General features: G+C 38.2%; 1 protein-coding gene across 2 annotated transcripts in view; it reads left to right on the forward strand.

Moving 5' to 3' along the window:
• HSPA4 (heat shock protein family A (Hsp70) member 4) overlaps positions 1–16,259 on the forward strand; it is a 48,064-nt gene that overhangs the window by 24,833 nt on the left and 6,972 nt on the right. For both annotated transcript variants that reach the window (XM_025860815.2, XM_073878667.1), the window contains 8 exons: positions 7,906–7,982; positions 9,237–9,388; positions 10,363–10,469; positions 10,908–11,041; positions 12,018–12,199; positions 13,440–13,526; positions 14,980–15,132; positions 16,035–16,160. In XM_025860815.2, the coding sequence (XP_025716600.1) occupies positions 7,906–7,982; positions 9,237–9,388; positions 10,363–10,469; positions 10,908–11,041; positions 12,018–12,199; positions 13,440–13,526; positions 14,980–15,132; positions 16,035–16,160 (1,018 nt within the window). The remainder of the gene's footprint in view (positions 1–7,905; positions 7,983–9,236; positions 9,389–10,362; positions 10,470–10,907; positions 11,042–12,017; positions 12,200–13,439; positions 13,527–14,979; positions 15,133–16,034; positions 16,161–16,259) is intronic.

A 16,259-nucleotide genomic window follows, 5' to 3' on the forward strand; every position in this document is an offset into this window, starting at 1 on the left:
AATGTTGAAATTATCATGGTTGCTATAAAGATACCTTCTGTAGGTAAAAATTAGAGACCATTCAGGATCCTGCTTTTTATGTGAAGTTTGGTTTGATTATTCTAATATTGTAGACTAATCTTTTTGTTCTGATTATTCCAGTAAGTTGACAGGTGCATGTATTACATGTGAGTTAGTAGTTTTAAAAAAATCAGGGCAAGGTGCTTTAGTGCTGAATAGTATTGAATTTGATTGAGTTGTTGATTCAGAAATTGGTGTTCTTGGGTAGTTCAGGGTCACTTGTGGGCAATAGCTCTCTTTGTACAGTGCTGTAGGAATTCTGGGTAATTGAAATTTCATGGCTATCCTCAGAAACACCCAGAATGTTACTGTTGTCTGTTGGGTTGCTTGGATGATGAGAGTGATAAGTTCTTTAGGATGTGAACTCTACTGGTAAAAATTTAGGCCCAATTGATGACTTGTTTGGGGAAGTATGGCCTCAGTTACCTTCAAAAAATTGAGATGGAATTGGAATTATATTAATGTGCCTAGTAACCACATTTGTAGTCCTCTTTCCTCTCCACTTGAAAGTGAGCATTTTCATTCTTATTAAGCAGGAGTTGTGTGTGTATTTGTTAGGGAGACTGGGGGTAGGCGAGTACCAGTGTGTCCCTCAGAAATTGTTAGTGGAATGTTTTGTGATAATCAGAACCAAGTAGACACTTGTAAGTAGCTTGTACTTTTTAAAAACTGAAAACGTGTGTGCTCTTTTTTTTTAAAACAGTTGTGCAAAGCTGTCATATCCTGTGCTCTAGTTTACAGTCTTCATATAGTCTATAATGGTCACCAGCACTCTTTTTTTTTAACTAATGAAACTGGATTTTTCTGACATTGAAGCCTTTTTTCTAATTAACTTTTGAGGTAAAATTCACATATCATTTTATTTATATTTTTGTTATTATTTTTAGAAGATTTTTTTACTTATTTGAGAGAGAGAGAAAGAGAGAGAGATGGCCAGAGAGAGCATGAGCAGGGGAGAGGGAGAAGCAGGCTCCCTACTGGGCAGGGGACCCCCACGGGGGACTCGATCCCAGGACGCTGGGATCATGACCCGAGCTGAAGGCGGATGCTTTAACCAACTGAGCCACCCAGGTGCTCTCACATATCATTTTAAAGTGAAAGACAGGCATTTTTAGTACATTCACATTGTTGTGCAGTGACCACCTCCATCTAGTGACAAAATGTTTTCATCACTCCAAAATAAAACTTCATAACCATTAAGCAGTTCTCTTGCATCTTGGACCTGGCAACCACTACTTTTTTTTTTTTTTTATCTCTATGAATTTACCTATTCTGGATGTTTCATATAAATGGCATTATAACTATGTGTTTTGCTTCATTTGTGTCTGACCTCTTTAACATAAGGTTTTCTAGGTTCATTCACATTGTAGCACGTATTAGTACTTTTTTGCTTTTTATGGCAAATAATCTGTATGGATAACATCACCTTTTTTTTTTTTTTATCCTTTCATCAACTGATGGACCTTTAGGTGGTTTCTACCTTTTAGCTATCATGAATAGTGCTTCTATGACTATTCATGAATAAGTCTTGTTTTGACCATTTTCAGTTCTTCTTGGGTAAATGTAGGAGTGGAATTGCTGAGTCGTATGCTAATTCTGTGTTTAGTGTTTTGAGGAATTGCCAATTTATTTTCCTCAGCATTTGCTTTTTTTTTTTTTTTAAGATTTTATTTATTTGACAGAGACACAGTGAGAGAGGGAACACAAGCAGGGGGAGTGGGAGAGGGAGAAGCAGGCCTCCCGCAGAGCAGGGATTCCCGATGTGGGGCTCGATCCCAGGACCCTGGGATCATGACCCAAGCCGAAGGCAGACGCCTAACGACTGAGCTACCCAGGCGCCCCTATTTTCCTCAGCATTTGAACCATTTTACATTCTTACCAGCAATGTATAAGGGTTTCAATTTCACCACATCCTTGCTGAGGCTTGTTATTTACTAGTGCTTTATGTTAATGTGTCTTCATCATTTTGTTGGAAGGATATTCTTCTGATAGATTTTTAAAAAAATGGCACATGTGAACCCTGTACTGTTCTTGCATGTTGATGATCATTTTCCACATTTATACCTGGTTGGATAGAACATAACCTTAGCTCGTATTCTTTCCTTGATTATCTTATTTATTTCTTTAAGGATTTTATTTTTAAGTAATCTCTATACCCAATGTGGGCCTCAGACTTTTACAACCTTGAGATCAAGGGTCGCATAACTTAAAACCCTGAGATCAAGAGTTGCATGCTCCCCTGACTGAGCCAGCTGGGTGCCCCTTTCCTTGATTATCTTAAATGGAGTAATAATTAATAATACTCTTTTGGCATATAGCATTGCTGTCTAATTATGACAGTGTACTTTTTCAGTTTTCTTTCTTTTTGCTAGATGCCCCTATATATATATATATATTTTTTTTTTTTTCCTTGAAAGTCTAATTTACCAGAGTAATAGGGTTTTGTTGCTGGTTGCTTTTGTTCAGTTTTCCCCAGGTATGAATATGCAGTGTGTGTTTTCGGTATGTAGTTTCACAGCTATTTAAATACCAAGGAAGTTTTCTTGAATTACATTGTTCAGTACTTGTTCTGTTCTTGTACCTTGATTTTATTCTTTCAAAACTCTTATGTAAGTATGTTGGATCTTTTCTTGACTATGGTCTATATTTGTCATTTTCTTTCCATTCATCCCTTTATGCCACTATTTGGGGTGTTTGTCCTTGTGTCATTTCTAGGTTATTTTTCATTTCTGGTACTCTTTTATTCTTAGTTTTTGTAATTCTGTTGTTCTTTCATTTCTGAATCATTTTTTTAATTGAGATATAATTCATATACCATAAAATGTGTCAAACTTTAAAGTGTACAATTCAGTGGTGGTTTCAGTATATTTACAAGGTTGTGCAACAAGGACCATGATCTAATTTTGGAATGTGTTCATCAGGCCAAAAAGAAACCTCATATATCCATTAGCAGTCCTCCATTTCTCCCACACTAACCCTAAGCAATTATCAGTCTACTTTTTGTCTCAGTGAATTTGTCCAGTCTCATTTTTTGTTTGTTTTTTATTTAATTAATTTATTTAAGATTTTATTTATTTGAGAGAGAGGGGACAAGCGGGGGCAGGGGCAGAGGGAGAGGTAGAAGCAGACTCATGCTGAGCAAGGAGCCCAATGTGGGGCTCCATCCCAGTACCCTAGGATCATGACTGGAGTCTGAAGGCAGCGGCTTAACCAACTGAGCCACCCCACTGCCCTTTTTTTTTTTTTTAAAAGTAAACTGTACTGTGGGGCTCAACCTTAGGACCTCAGGATCAAGAGTCACATGCTGTACTGACTGAGCCAGCTAGGGGCCCCTGCTTAGTCTCATTTTTATGTGAAATCTATAATCCTGAACTTTTAAAAAAATTTTTAATTATTTTAATTTTTTTTATTAAAAGATTTTATTTATTTGACAGAGAGAGAGAGGTAGAGAAGGAACACAAGCAGGGGGAGCGGGAGAGGGAGAAGCAGGCTCCCCGCCGAGCAGGGAGCCCGATGCCTATGTGGGATTCAATCCCAGGACCCAGAGAACATGACCTGAGCCAAAGGCAGACGCTTAACGACTGAGCCACCCACGCGCCCCTCCTGAACTTTTTTTTGAAAAAGATTTACTTACGAGAGAGTGTGCCAGAGAGTGTCATTGCGGAGAGAGGCAGAGGGAGAAGGAGAGAATCTTTAAGCAGACTCCCTGCAGAGCTTAGAGCTGCTGCGGGTCTGCTTCTCACGACCCTGAGATCATGACCTGAACTAAAACCAAGAGTCAGACCATCAACTGACTGAGGCACCTAGGCATCCCCCTCCCCCCCATTTTTTTTTAGTATTTTGAACTTTTAGACTGGAGTGTGCTAAGAGTTTTTCTGAATTCACTGCTCAATAGTGCCCCCTTTTGTTTTTATGAAGTATTTTAAAAATGTGGCTTCTTAACTTTCTGTTTTCCCTTATTCTATCTTCCTTTGTCTCCAGTGTTGTTCTCTTTGGTTTGGATTTTATCAGCAGTTTTTCCTCATCGTGGCCCTTTTTTCTTGAAGGAAACTTAACTTGGTTACTATAGAGAGTTTATTGGTTCCTATTCAGCATGGTTCTTAATGTACCGTATCGAGAACCTTTTTTTTTTTTTTTTTTAAAGATTTATTTATTTTGAGAGAGAGAGAGAGTACATGAGAGGGGGGAGGGTTAGAGGGAGAGGCAGGCTCCCCGCCGAGCAGGGAGTCCGATGTGGGACTCGATCCCGGGACTCCAGGATCATGACCTGAGCCAAAGGCAGTCGCTTAACCAACTGAGCCACCCAGGCGCCCTTGAGAACCTTTTTTATGTTCTCTTGTTCTGGAGTGTGGCAACCTCTCCTGACTTCATCTGCTGTTTTCAAATTGGCCTGCTGACTTTTGGTTATTTTTTCAGGTCCATTATATGCCCTGTTGTTTTCCTCTGTTTCCTTTTGCACAGATACTCATGCTTTGTAGGAATTATATAATTATTGGTGGTTTTTCTTTACCCACTTGTATTTTGGCATTTGTGGGGGATACTGTATTACCTCTTTTTGTTAATGGGGTTTTGGTTTTGCTATCCTAGTTGCTCTCTGTATTTATTTGATAGGATATGAAGAGATTAAAAAACTATACTGTTTGTAACCAGAATATATAGAGAAGATTACAATCGAATAATAAAATGACAGTGCAGTTAAAAAATGGGCAAAGGATCTGAATAGATACTTCTTCAAAGTAGATACAGAAATGGTCAGTTAGGGGTATGAGAAGATGCTCAACATCATTAGCTGTTGGGGAAATGCAAATCAAAACCACAGTGACACACAGTTCACACCCACCAGGATTACTGTTGTCAGAAGCCTTGAAGACGATGTGGAGAAATACTTATACAGTGCTGGTGGCAGTCTCAAATGGTGTAGGCATTTTGTAAACAGTTCAGCAGTTGCTTAAAATAGGTTACACCTAGAGTTACCATATGATTCAGCAGTTCCATTCCTTGGTATACATTCAAGAGTAATAAAACATGTGCACATAAAAATTCATACATGAATGGTCATAGCAGTACTATTCCTAATAGCCAAAAAATGGGAACAACACCAATGTCCATTAACTACCAAAATGGATGAGCAAAATGTGGTATGTCCATACAATGGAATATTATTTGGCAATTAAAAAAATGTGGTAAAAATACATGCTTATAACTTGGAAGAACCTTGACAACTTTATGCTGGGTCAAAGAAGCCAGTTGCAAAGGACTACATTTTGTATAATTCTACTTATATGGAATGTCCAGCATGAGTGGGTGCCTAGGCCTGAGGGGTAGGTGAGGGGGTCAGGGGAATAGTGGTTAATGGTGACAGAAGTGTTTTAAAATTGATTGTGATGATGGTTGCACAGCTCTGAATATACTAAAAGCCATTTAATTATACATTTTAAATAGGTGAATTTTATAGCTGTGGGAATTAGTTTTCCAAACAAATTTTAAAAAAACAAAAAGCCTTTACTACTGCTGTTGCCATCTTTCAAGACTCCTCTCCAGGAGTCTCTCCATTTTTTTATGATGGACATTTTCAAATATGCAGCAAAACAAAGAATTTTATAGTGAACATCCCTGTCCTGCCACTTGGATTCTATTTATAACATTAACTGTACCTATTCATCTATCCATCCTATCTACCTACCAGTTCTGTTTTTTGATGCACCTCAAACTAAATTGCAGACATCCATCTGTATACTCCCCAAATACCAAAGTATGCACATTTTTTTTTTTTAAGATTTTATTTATTTATTTGACAGAGAGAGATGGAACACAAGCAGGGGGAGTGGGAGGGGGAGAAGCAGGCTTCCCCCTGTGCAAGGAGCCCGATGCGGGGCTCGATCCCAGGACCCTGGGATCATGACCTGACCCGAAGGCAGATGCTCAATGACTGAGCCACCCAGGCGTCCCCCAAAGTATACATATTAATCAGAATTCACTATTTTATAGTTTTTGTTTTATTTTTATATAATGACATACTCAAGTTTGAAGTGTTCCTTTGCTGAGTTTTGACAGTGGACTAATACCTTTCTCAGGAGACAGTGCATCATCTCTGGAAATGTTTCCCTGGGCCTTCATCCTCAGGGACTTTTCATTTTAAGGGGTCGGAGATGAAAATTGCCTGTTCCAGGACTGCTTAGAAATGTAGCCATCCAGTGTGTAGTCTTGTGTAAGGCTTGTTTTGCTCAGTGTAAAATTTGACATTCATTGAGTTGTTGTATCTGTCATTTGTTCCTTCTTGTGTGTTGTTGACTAGTGTGCCATTGTAGGTGTATTTTATCCTCTTGAAGAACACTAGCTTTTTCCAGTTTATTTTTGCTGTTAGGGAAAAAAACTCCTTTTAAACTCTCACCAACATTGTAAGAGTTTTAGTTTTATATCCTCACCAATATTGGTATAAGTGGTCTTAAATTTTTGCCATTTGTGTGTGTTTATTTTGTACCTCAGAGATAGAATTCATAAAAACCACACTTCTGAAGTGTCTGGTCAGTGCTTTTTAGTACATTCACAAAATTGGGCAACCATACTCACAACCCAGTTATAGAATATTTCCATCATCTCAAAGAAAAACACCCTGAATGAGTTATCAAGGTATAAAAAGACTCGGAGGAACCCTAAATGCATAATTGTAAGCAAAAGAAGCCAGTCTGAAAAAGTTACGTACTGTTTGATTTTAACTATATGACATTTTGGAAAAGGCAGAACGATGGAGGCTGTGGAAACATCAGTAGTTGGCAGGGGTTCAGGGGGAGAGAGGGATGAATAGGTGGAGCATAGGATTTTTAGGGCAGTGAAACTATTCCATCTGATACCATCAAGCTGGATACTTATCATTATACATTTGTCAAAACCCGTAGAGCCCTAATTTATACTGTCATGTGTTAGTATTGGCTCATCACCTGTTAGAAATGTGATCACAGTCATGTAAGATGTTAATAGGGGAACTGGGGGAGGACGGTAAGTGAGGGGTATGTGGGGATTCTCTGTACATTCTGTTTATTTCTCTGTAAACCTAAAACATATAAAAAAGTGTATTGAAGAAAAGAAATTGTACCCATGAGCTGTCTTTCATCATCTGTTCTTCCTACTCCAGTCCTAGGGAGCCATTAATCTATTTTCTGTGTCTTGGGATTTACCTATTCTGAACATTTCATATAAATGGAGTCATATAATACGTGTTCTTTTTTGATTGGCTTCTTTCAGCTCGCATAATTTTTTAAAAGTGTATCCATGTTTTAACATTTATCGGTCTCTCTTACTGTATTCATTCCTTTTTATTCCTGAATGTTACTTGATAGGAATTAGGTTTTTTTCCCACTTTTTTGGCTGTTGTAAGTAATGCTGTTGTGAAGAACATTCATGTGCAAGTTTTTGTGTGGACGTATGTTTTCAGTTCTTTTGGTTATATACCTAGAGTGGAATTGCTGGGTCATATGGTAATGCTATGTTTAACACTTTGAAGGACTGCCAAATTCTTTTTTTTTTTTTTAAAGATTTTATTTATTTGTTTATTTGAAAGAGAGGAAATGAGAGAGGGGAGGATCAGAGGGAGAAACAGGCTTGATAACGCGGGACTCCAGGATCATGACCTGAGCCGAAGGCAGTCGCTTAACCAACTGAGCCACGCAGGCGCCCCAAACTGCCAAATTCTTTTCCAAAATGGCCACACCATTTTATATTCTTACCAGGAATGAATTTCTCTACATTTTTGCCAATACTTGTTAATATCTGCCTTTTTGATTATAGCCATTCCCCCCCCCCATAAAAGTGGAATGTGATTTAAACTTATTGCTGTTTTTTTCATAGGGCCAAATTTCTGGAGATGTGCGATGATCTCTTAGCTAGAGTGGAGCCACCACTTCGTAGTGTTTTGGAACAAGCCAGTAAGTATTAATGTGACTGAATTGTTTGTATAATCATGGCTCTTTGGAAAATGTTGTTTATTACTTTTTTTTTAAGTTACACAAATTTTCATCGTATATACCACTACTTCATTGCTGCAGTAAGCTTCTTTTTATGTCTGTCTTTCCTCTGGAGCACCCCCCCTCCTGCTCCCACCTCTTTTGATAATGGTGTCCAGGGAAATCTAATATTTTCTCAAGAAAGCTAATTCAGACTCAGATGGATATAAACATCCCATTTATTTCATAGTGGTAAAAATTGTCTTTTGCATTGTTGCTTTGTAGTACTTGTATAGGCTTTTCTATCTGAATCTTTTGCTGACTGAGAAATACAGCCAAGGGAGGATGTGATAACCACATAGTTATTTTAACAGGATGCTTTAATTTTATCTCTAGTTAAAAGTAGATATTTGATTTAGTAATGTATCACTAATTTTCCTAAAACCTTCAGCATACTTTCACCTGGAGTCCACTGTTGTGTTGGTTGCTAAGTATTTCAGAGTGTTGAGATGTACTGTCATCTTGACAAAGGTCAGCTCTTAAATCAGAGTGATTAGGCAAACTGGCATGTTCTTTCCATACTGGGATAGCCCATTTCTTTAAATAGCCCTTCTCAACATACCGTCAGTATTTGTTGCATAAAATGTGACCATGAAACCAGGTGGTGTTAGTATTTTATGACTGACAGAAGAGCTTTGGTGTGCACCTTTCTTACTTATGTCAGGAGGAGGCTGTACCTGTGTTAATAATCTGTACAAAGCCTATGCTCTGGGTGGAGTGCTGATGGGGCTAGGTGTGCTTCGAATACTTTTTTCTTTCATGTCAGGGGTAACTCAGTATTTCAAGGCCCTCTAATTTTTTTTGTGGCTAGCTTAACTATTGATGTTTTAACAATTTTTTACGTGGGCCTGTTTCAGAGATTATGGGGTCTCTACGATGTAGGGCATTTAGTATTCATGGCCCTGTCCTCTTAAGTCCCGATATTGTGCCACACTGCCCCTGGTGCATTAGAACATATACCTACTTGTTTTCAGATGCCGCAGCTGTGTGTGCGTGTGTGTGTGTGTGTGTGTGGTGGTGGTGGTGGTGGTGGTGAGGGGGTGAAGGAGTGGCAGGGTTTTGTTATGAATCTAAGTTATTTTGTTAAGATGTTATATTGCTCTCTTAATTTCATTGTGAAGTACTAATTTAAAGGTTGTTTTCATCTCAATGTCTTTTCTAATCATTTTAAAATAGAGTTAAAGAAAGAAGATATTTATGCAGTGGAGATAGTTGGTGGCGCGACGCGAATCCCTGCAGTGAAAGAGAAGATCAGCAAATTTTTTGGTAAAGAGCTTAGTACAACACTAAATGCTGATGAAGCTGTCACTCGAGGCTGTGCATTGCAGGTGAGCTTTCTTTCACAGGTAGCCATCCATTTATAGGTCATTGTGCCAAGACGGCATTGGTTTTCTATATCCAGCTAATCTGAGGATAGCTTAGGATGATCTTTAGGTGTAAGATTCTGAAATTTTAGTTTTCCAATGAATATCAAAGGTGGTGGTGATAAATGAATTGTACTCTATAATCTATAACATGGAATAAGCTGAATTAATGTAATAAAAACATAGGTAAGCCTGAAATATTACTAGAATTTGGTACATTATCTGTTGTCTGTATATGAAGTAGCATTGTACATACATTAAGTAAAGGTTGGAGTTCATGGAAAAATGAAAAGTGATGGCTAGATAATAGTTAATCTGAAAGTTTCTTTTTAAATTTTTTTATTGTTATGTTAATCACCATACATTACATCATTAGTTTTTGATGCAGTGTTCCATGATTCATTGTTTGTTCATAACACCCAGTGCTCCATGCAGAACGTGCCCTCCTCAATACCCATCACCAGGCTAACCCATCCCCCTACCCTCCTCCCCTCTAGAACCCTCAGTTTGTTTTTCAGAGTCCATCGTCTCTCATGGTTCGTCTCCCCCTCTGACTTACTCCCCTTCATTCTTCCTCTCCTGTTATCCTCTTCTTTTTCTTTTTTCTTAAAATATGTTGCGTTATTTGTTTCAGAAGTACAGATCTGTGATTCAACAGTCTTGCACAATTCACAGCGCTCACCGTAGCACATACCCTCCCCAGTGTCTATCACCCAGCCACCCCATCCCTCCCACCCCCAACCACTCCAGTAACACTCAGTTTGTTTCCTGAATCTGAAAGTTTTTAAAACCAGTTACTCACACATCGTTAAATTATTAATGTAAACACTTAAAAACTGTTGATGGTGGTTTTTTGAGGTCATTATTTATAGGTCTGATAATAACAGTTCATAATGTCTGTACTTGTCATACGGTATTTTTAAAAATTATTATTCTAGTGTGCAATCTTATCGCCTGCCTTCAAAGTCAGAGAATTTTCTATAACTGATGTAGTACCATATCCCATATCTCTGAGATGGAATTCTCCAGCTGAAGAAGGGTCAAGGTAATAACATTTATTCATTATTTTTATACTTACAGTTAACTTAGTGTTAAGTCTGAGTAAAATATTGCCCTCCATTTCAACTTCGGCAGATCTGTAACATTACAGTGCATGAAGCAAAGTGATGCCTTATTTTAGTCTTGAGAATAAATTTGTTTCCTTACTTAGTTTACTATAATTGATCCTGCTGAAATAATTGGTGCCTTTGATGTACTTATTCAAATATATTTATAGTCCTTAAAACTGATTTTATATATATCTATAGATATATATGTAAGTTTCTTTTTCCTTGGAACCTCTTATATCCGGGAAATGATGCCAGATGAAAGAGCATGAGAAGAGTAACTAGAGCCACGCAATAATTACAGATGTAGAATAAATTGGTAAAAGTGTTCAGGAATATCTTAAATTTGTGTGTTTTTGTTTTTTTCCTCCATCTAGTGACTGTGAAGTCTTTACAAAAAATCATTCTGCTCCTTTCTCTAAAGTACTCACATTTTATAGAAAGGAACCTTTCACTCTTGAGGCCTATTATACTTCCCTGCAGGATTTGCCCTATCCAGATCCTGCTATAGGTAAGTAGAATTGGGAACTTAAAAAAAAGAAAAATTATGTACTTGGGAGAACTGGGAGCTAGCAAGTATAATCTGAAATTTGGTATTGTAAATCCCACGCAAAAAACCTCTTCCAGGCTTGTGACCACTTCACTACTAGCAGGATGGTTACTGTTTAATTGGATTTCTATTGTGTGGGCAGTATTTCTTGGTTAATGCACATAGTGGGTATACCTTGTGCATAATGTGATAATACGTAGATACTAAAAAGGAGTTAAACTCAATTTTCACCCTAACACAGAGTTATAAGATGTACACAGAAAATCATTGGAAAATAGTTATGTCGTTATCCTAGGTTATGGAGCCATGTTGGCTAGAGTCTTCACAGACCCTCAAAAATTCTTATAATCTGGAAATTACACTAGGTGAGAGAGAAACTAGAATTACATGATCATTACAGACTTAGAATACATGAGTAAAGTATTAGAAGTATTAGGAATATCCTGAATGGCACTTAGAAGCTGTGGGAAAGTTAACCTACTCTGTTTTCTTCATTTGTAAAACAGGAATAAGAATGAGAATTCATATTTTGTAAATTAAAAATCCTAAGTAAAACTCTGGTGTAGTAATTGACTCTTGATGTATGGCAATTTCTTGATAAATGACAGAAGCAGTATGGAATCACTAGGGTTTTTTCAGTAGAGGAGAAGTGACATCGGTTTAGGAACTTCCCTGGCAGTGGCATATAAAGATGAATTGGAATAAGGGACCAGAGGTAAGAAAATGTTTGGAGGGTTAGGAGATGTGTGAGTTCTTAATTGGGACAAGGTACTGAGAGTTTGACTGTTTATGAGAGAAGAAGGAGAAATCTAATGACTTAGTAAAATTAGTTGACCTGTCACTGAAAAATGGGCATAACCTGGCCGTATGGGCATATATTCATGTTTGAATTCGTCCTCTCAGGTTATGTGTTCTCTTTTGTTTCATATGTCCCTAGCTCAGTTTTTAGTTCAGAAAGTCACTCCTCAGTCTGATGGCTCCAGTTCAAAAGTGAAAGTCAAGGTTCGAGTAAACGTCCATGGCATCTTCAGTGTGTCCAGTGCATCTCTAGTGGAAGTGCTCAAGTTTGAGGAAAATGAGGAACCGATGGAAACAGATCAGAATGCAAAGGAGGAAGAGGTAATCTGGACATTTTAGACCATTTTAGGCCATTTATGATGGTGTACTGGTGACTTGTCTAGAAATTCTAACAGATTGACTGGGTTGGGAGGAACCTTGTGACAGCTGCTGAGAGTGGGTTTGCATTGTGTCCCCTTATCCTAGCACGGGGGAACTAGCAGAAGGTCTTTATGCAGTCTTTCTTACAGAAATGGAATATAGTTTGGCTTCTCTCTTCAGACCATGTACTTCTCAAGTTGAGTTGTTGTTGATTCTCATTACTGAAGAATGCTTTGAGTCTTGGTTATTTTCATAAGTTGATTTTACAGTCATTTATTGGAGTCGTGCCCTGGTCTCATCCTTATTGTGCATCAAAATCAAGCCTTATGAAACTACAAATGTTTGAGTCTCCAGAGGTCTTAGTGAGTTGGTCTGGGTTAAGGCCCCGGTATCACTTTTAGAAGCCTCTGAGGTCATTCTTCTGAGCTGCAGACATTGCAAGCCGGTGATTCAGGTCTCCACAAACTTTTCCCTTCTTTGTCATTATTGTCACGCTTTGTTCTTTTTTTTTGGATTTATTTATTCAAGGGAAGCGCGCGTGTATGCATGCGAGTTGGGGGAAGAGGAGGAGAGAATCTTCAGGTAGGCTCCCTACTGAGTGAGGAGCCTGCCATGGGGTTCAACCAACCATGACCCATGAGATGATAACCTGAGCTGAAACCAAGAGTTGGAAGCTCAACTGGCTGAGCCACCCAGGCGCCCCCAGGCTTTGTTCTTTTAACAGAATTTTCAAGGTGTTCACCTCCCCTAATGCACACAATGGTTGTACTTGCAAGGATGAAAAGACTAATTTAAGAATTGCTTGAAAATGTTGAGACTTTTGAGAGAAATTTACTCAGGAGGAAGCGTGGAGAAACTCCTGCTCTCTTCAGAAATATGTGTTAAATGTTGCCACCCTCCTTTAAGATGAGTACTGCTGTGGTTTACAAAGCATTTCCACAGCCACCCTTGTTTACATACGGGTAGGGTAGGGCAAGTGTTCACTCCATCGTACAGATTTATTAACTGAGATCCAGAGAGGAAAACTTGCATATTAATAGGTAACATATGTGTTATAGCTGGAATTTGAGTCCAGGCGTTCTGATGGCTGGTAATTGATCAGGAATTCCATACCATGGGATTTTGCCAGTATGTCATGAAGGTTGCTTAGTCTTCCGTTAGTATTTCCTAGCTTCGGGATTCGATGTGACCTGTTTTTCAGAAGATGCAAGTAGACCAGGAGGAACCACATGCTGAAGAGCAGCAGCAGATGCCAGCAGAAAATAAGGCAGAGTCTGAAGAAATGGAGGTATAATTGTGTTTTAGAATAGGATTTGTAATGTCTTAACACATATATGAGATGCTGTGTCTTACAAGGTAGTTACACAGTTGACCCTTGAACAGTGTGCATGTTAGGGATCCTGACCCTTATGCAGTAAAAAAAAATCTGCATATAACTTGACTCCCCAAAAACTTCACTAGTTATTAAGTTGACCAGAATAACACAAATAGTTGATTAGTTCCTATTCTGTATGTTACATTTATTAAATACTGTATTCTTACTGTAAGGTAAGTTAGAGAAAATATGTTATTAAGAAAATTATAAAGCAGAGAAAATACATTTACAGTATTGTACTGTTATTTATCAAAACTCTATATACATGGACTTCTGCAGTTCAAACCTATTTTTTTATTTTTTGTTTTTTTAAAGATTTTATGTATTTATTTGACAGAGAGAGAGACACAGAGAGGGAACACAAGCAGAGGGAGTGGGAGAGGGAGAAGCTGGCTTCCCGCCGAGCAGGGAGTCCGATGCGGGGCTCGATCCCAGGACCCTGGCATCACGAACTGAGCCAAAGGCAGACACTTAACATACTGAGCCACCCAGGTGTCCCAAAGATAGTGTTTTAAATAATAAAATATTTACATGTATTTTGTAAATAGTGTAAATAGTATATTTATCCCAAGTATTTATTTAAATGAATATGTAACATTTTTGAATCCTTTACAATCCTGTTTTTAATTCTAACTTCCAAGTTTTCATGTTTAAGTTTGGTGTCAGTATTGAAAGCATGTTTTCTTTCAAATTATGACATTGCAAAATATAGTTCCACTTTGTGAGGTATTTCTGATTGTGACATTTAAAAAAGTTTGGCAGAGCCCGTAGATGGCTTCAGTCTGTTACTCATTTTCACATCAGTTAATAAAGTTTAATTACTTCCATTTAATTATGCAAATACTTATAAGAAAGAAAATATAATGGGGAGAGGAAAAAGAAAGGCCTTTTCCAGGGTGGAAAACCCTTCATGTTGTATGACTGGGGGCAGCAGAGTGAGAGAGAAGTACTTCCTCGATGTGTATGTGGGGAGATGGCGAGGAGAAAGGAGAGCTGCTTCTCCCACCACATGCTGTGGGGCTGTGGGACATTTCAGGGGGGTGATTGCTACTTAGGCTTCTTCATTGAGGTGGCTTGAGAGCTGGTGCCTTTCCTAGTATGAAGTGCCCATTCAACAACAACTCCCCATTGCCCCACTTTCCCTCCCCCCAGCCTCTGGCACCCACTGTTACTTTTTCTTTGGATTTGACTACTCATATAATACTTATGTTTTTAACTTTCTAGATATTATAAGTAGTCATCCCAGGTTATTTATATCATTAGAAAACAAACTAATAAAAAACCAAAAAGAGCTCTTGAAACATGACCCATTTGGAAGTTTAAGATAGTCTGTGTGTTTGTTAATGATGATTTCTTGTTATTTCAGACCTCTCAAGCTGGATCAAAAGACAAAAAGATGGACCAACCACCTCAAGCCAAGAAGGCAAAAGTGAAGACCAGTACCGTGGACCTGCCAATTGAGAATCAGCTGTTGTGGCAGATAGACAGAGAGATGCTCAACTTGTACATTGAAAATGAGGTGGTTATTTCAGATCTCTTAGAACAAGAAGCTAACAGATTAATGTGGCCATAGTGTTAAAACTCTCTGTCTAGTGACCTTTTATGCATGTTCAGTTGTTTGGAGTTTAGGGGAGTAATTTTAGAGTTTTGGGTACTTCAAGGGCAAATCCCATGTCATATCAAAATTCTTTTATAGTTTTATGTGTCTATAGCTAGAAGCTCTGTTAAGACATCTTTGACATGTCTTTGGTTTAGGGTGGTATCATTCATGTTTGGGTTCGTGTGTATTTGTTCACTTGGGTGCTTGGGATGTTTGAGGTGCTGGGTCATGGACGTTGATCAGTAGGGGACATCAAAGCATTCATGGTAGTGCTGTTTTGTGTATTTAGTTCCTTCCCCTGTTGTTAGTCAGTGTTGAACTCCTGTTACTGTGAGTGATGTAAGGTTTGGCACCCTGGTGCCCAAAGTACTGAATTAATTGTTGTCTTTGAAGTTTGTTTTTTTTTTTATCATGTGTCTCTTGGATCTTAGATTTGTTTTACAGAACTGTAACATTTATACTGTGTGAATCATTTGATTTTCTTGTTATCGTATAGTAATCCTACAGCAGAGTATACCACCTTGTGACAACATGGAGCTAATAGTTTCTTAAAGTTCTCGTCTTAAGTTCTTTTCCTTATTTTGCTTTTGAGTTTCTAAATCTTGATACTTCTATTACTGTTTTTTTCTAAGCACACTCACAGAACTCACAGTTCATCTTCATAATTTACTGGGGACAGTGCTTCCACTTCTCCTTTCTTGGATGATTTGCAGAACTAAGGATTTGGGGAAGAAGGATTCTCCACTTTTATAATTACAGGACTTAGTATTTAAGAGGATATTGTCTCAGTTGTCTGAATTTCTAATTTACACTGTTCTCAGGGTAAGATGATCATGCAGGATAAACTGGAGAAGGAGAGGAATGATGCCAAGAATGCAGTGGAAGAATATGTGTACGAGATGAGAGACAAGCTTAATGGGGAATACGAGAAGTTTGTGAGCGAAGATGTAAGTATGTGCCTACCTACTAGGTGTCTTCTGGGAGCAGCCTTAAATTGTGGTAGGCACATTTCTGGCATCTGTAGGTACACAGTCAAATGATTAAAA

The sequence above is a fragment of the Callorhinus ursinus genome, unplaced genomic scaffold, assembly GCF_003265705.2.
Source record: "Callorhinus ursinus isolate GAN/ISIS: 27379988/994484 unplaced genomic scaffold, GSC_fseal_2.0 scaffold30, whole genome shotgun sequence".
NCBI lineage: Eukaryota > Metazoa > Chordata > Mammalia > Carnivora > Otariidae > Callorhinus > Callorhinus ursinus.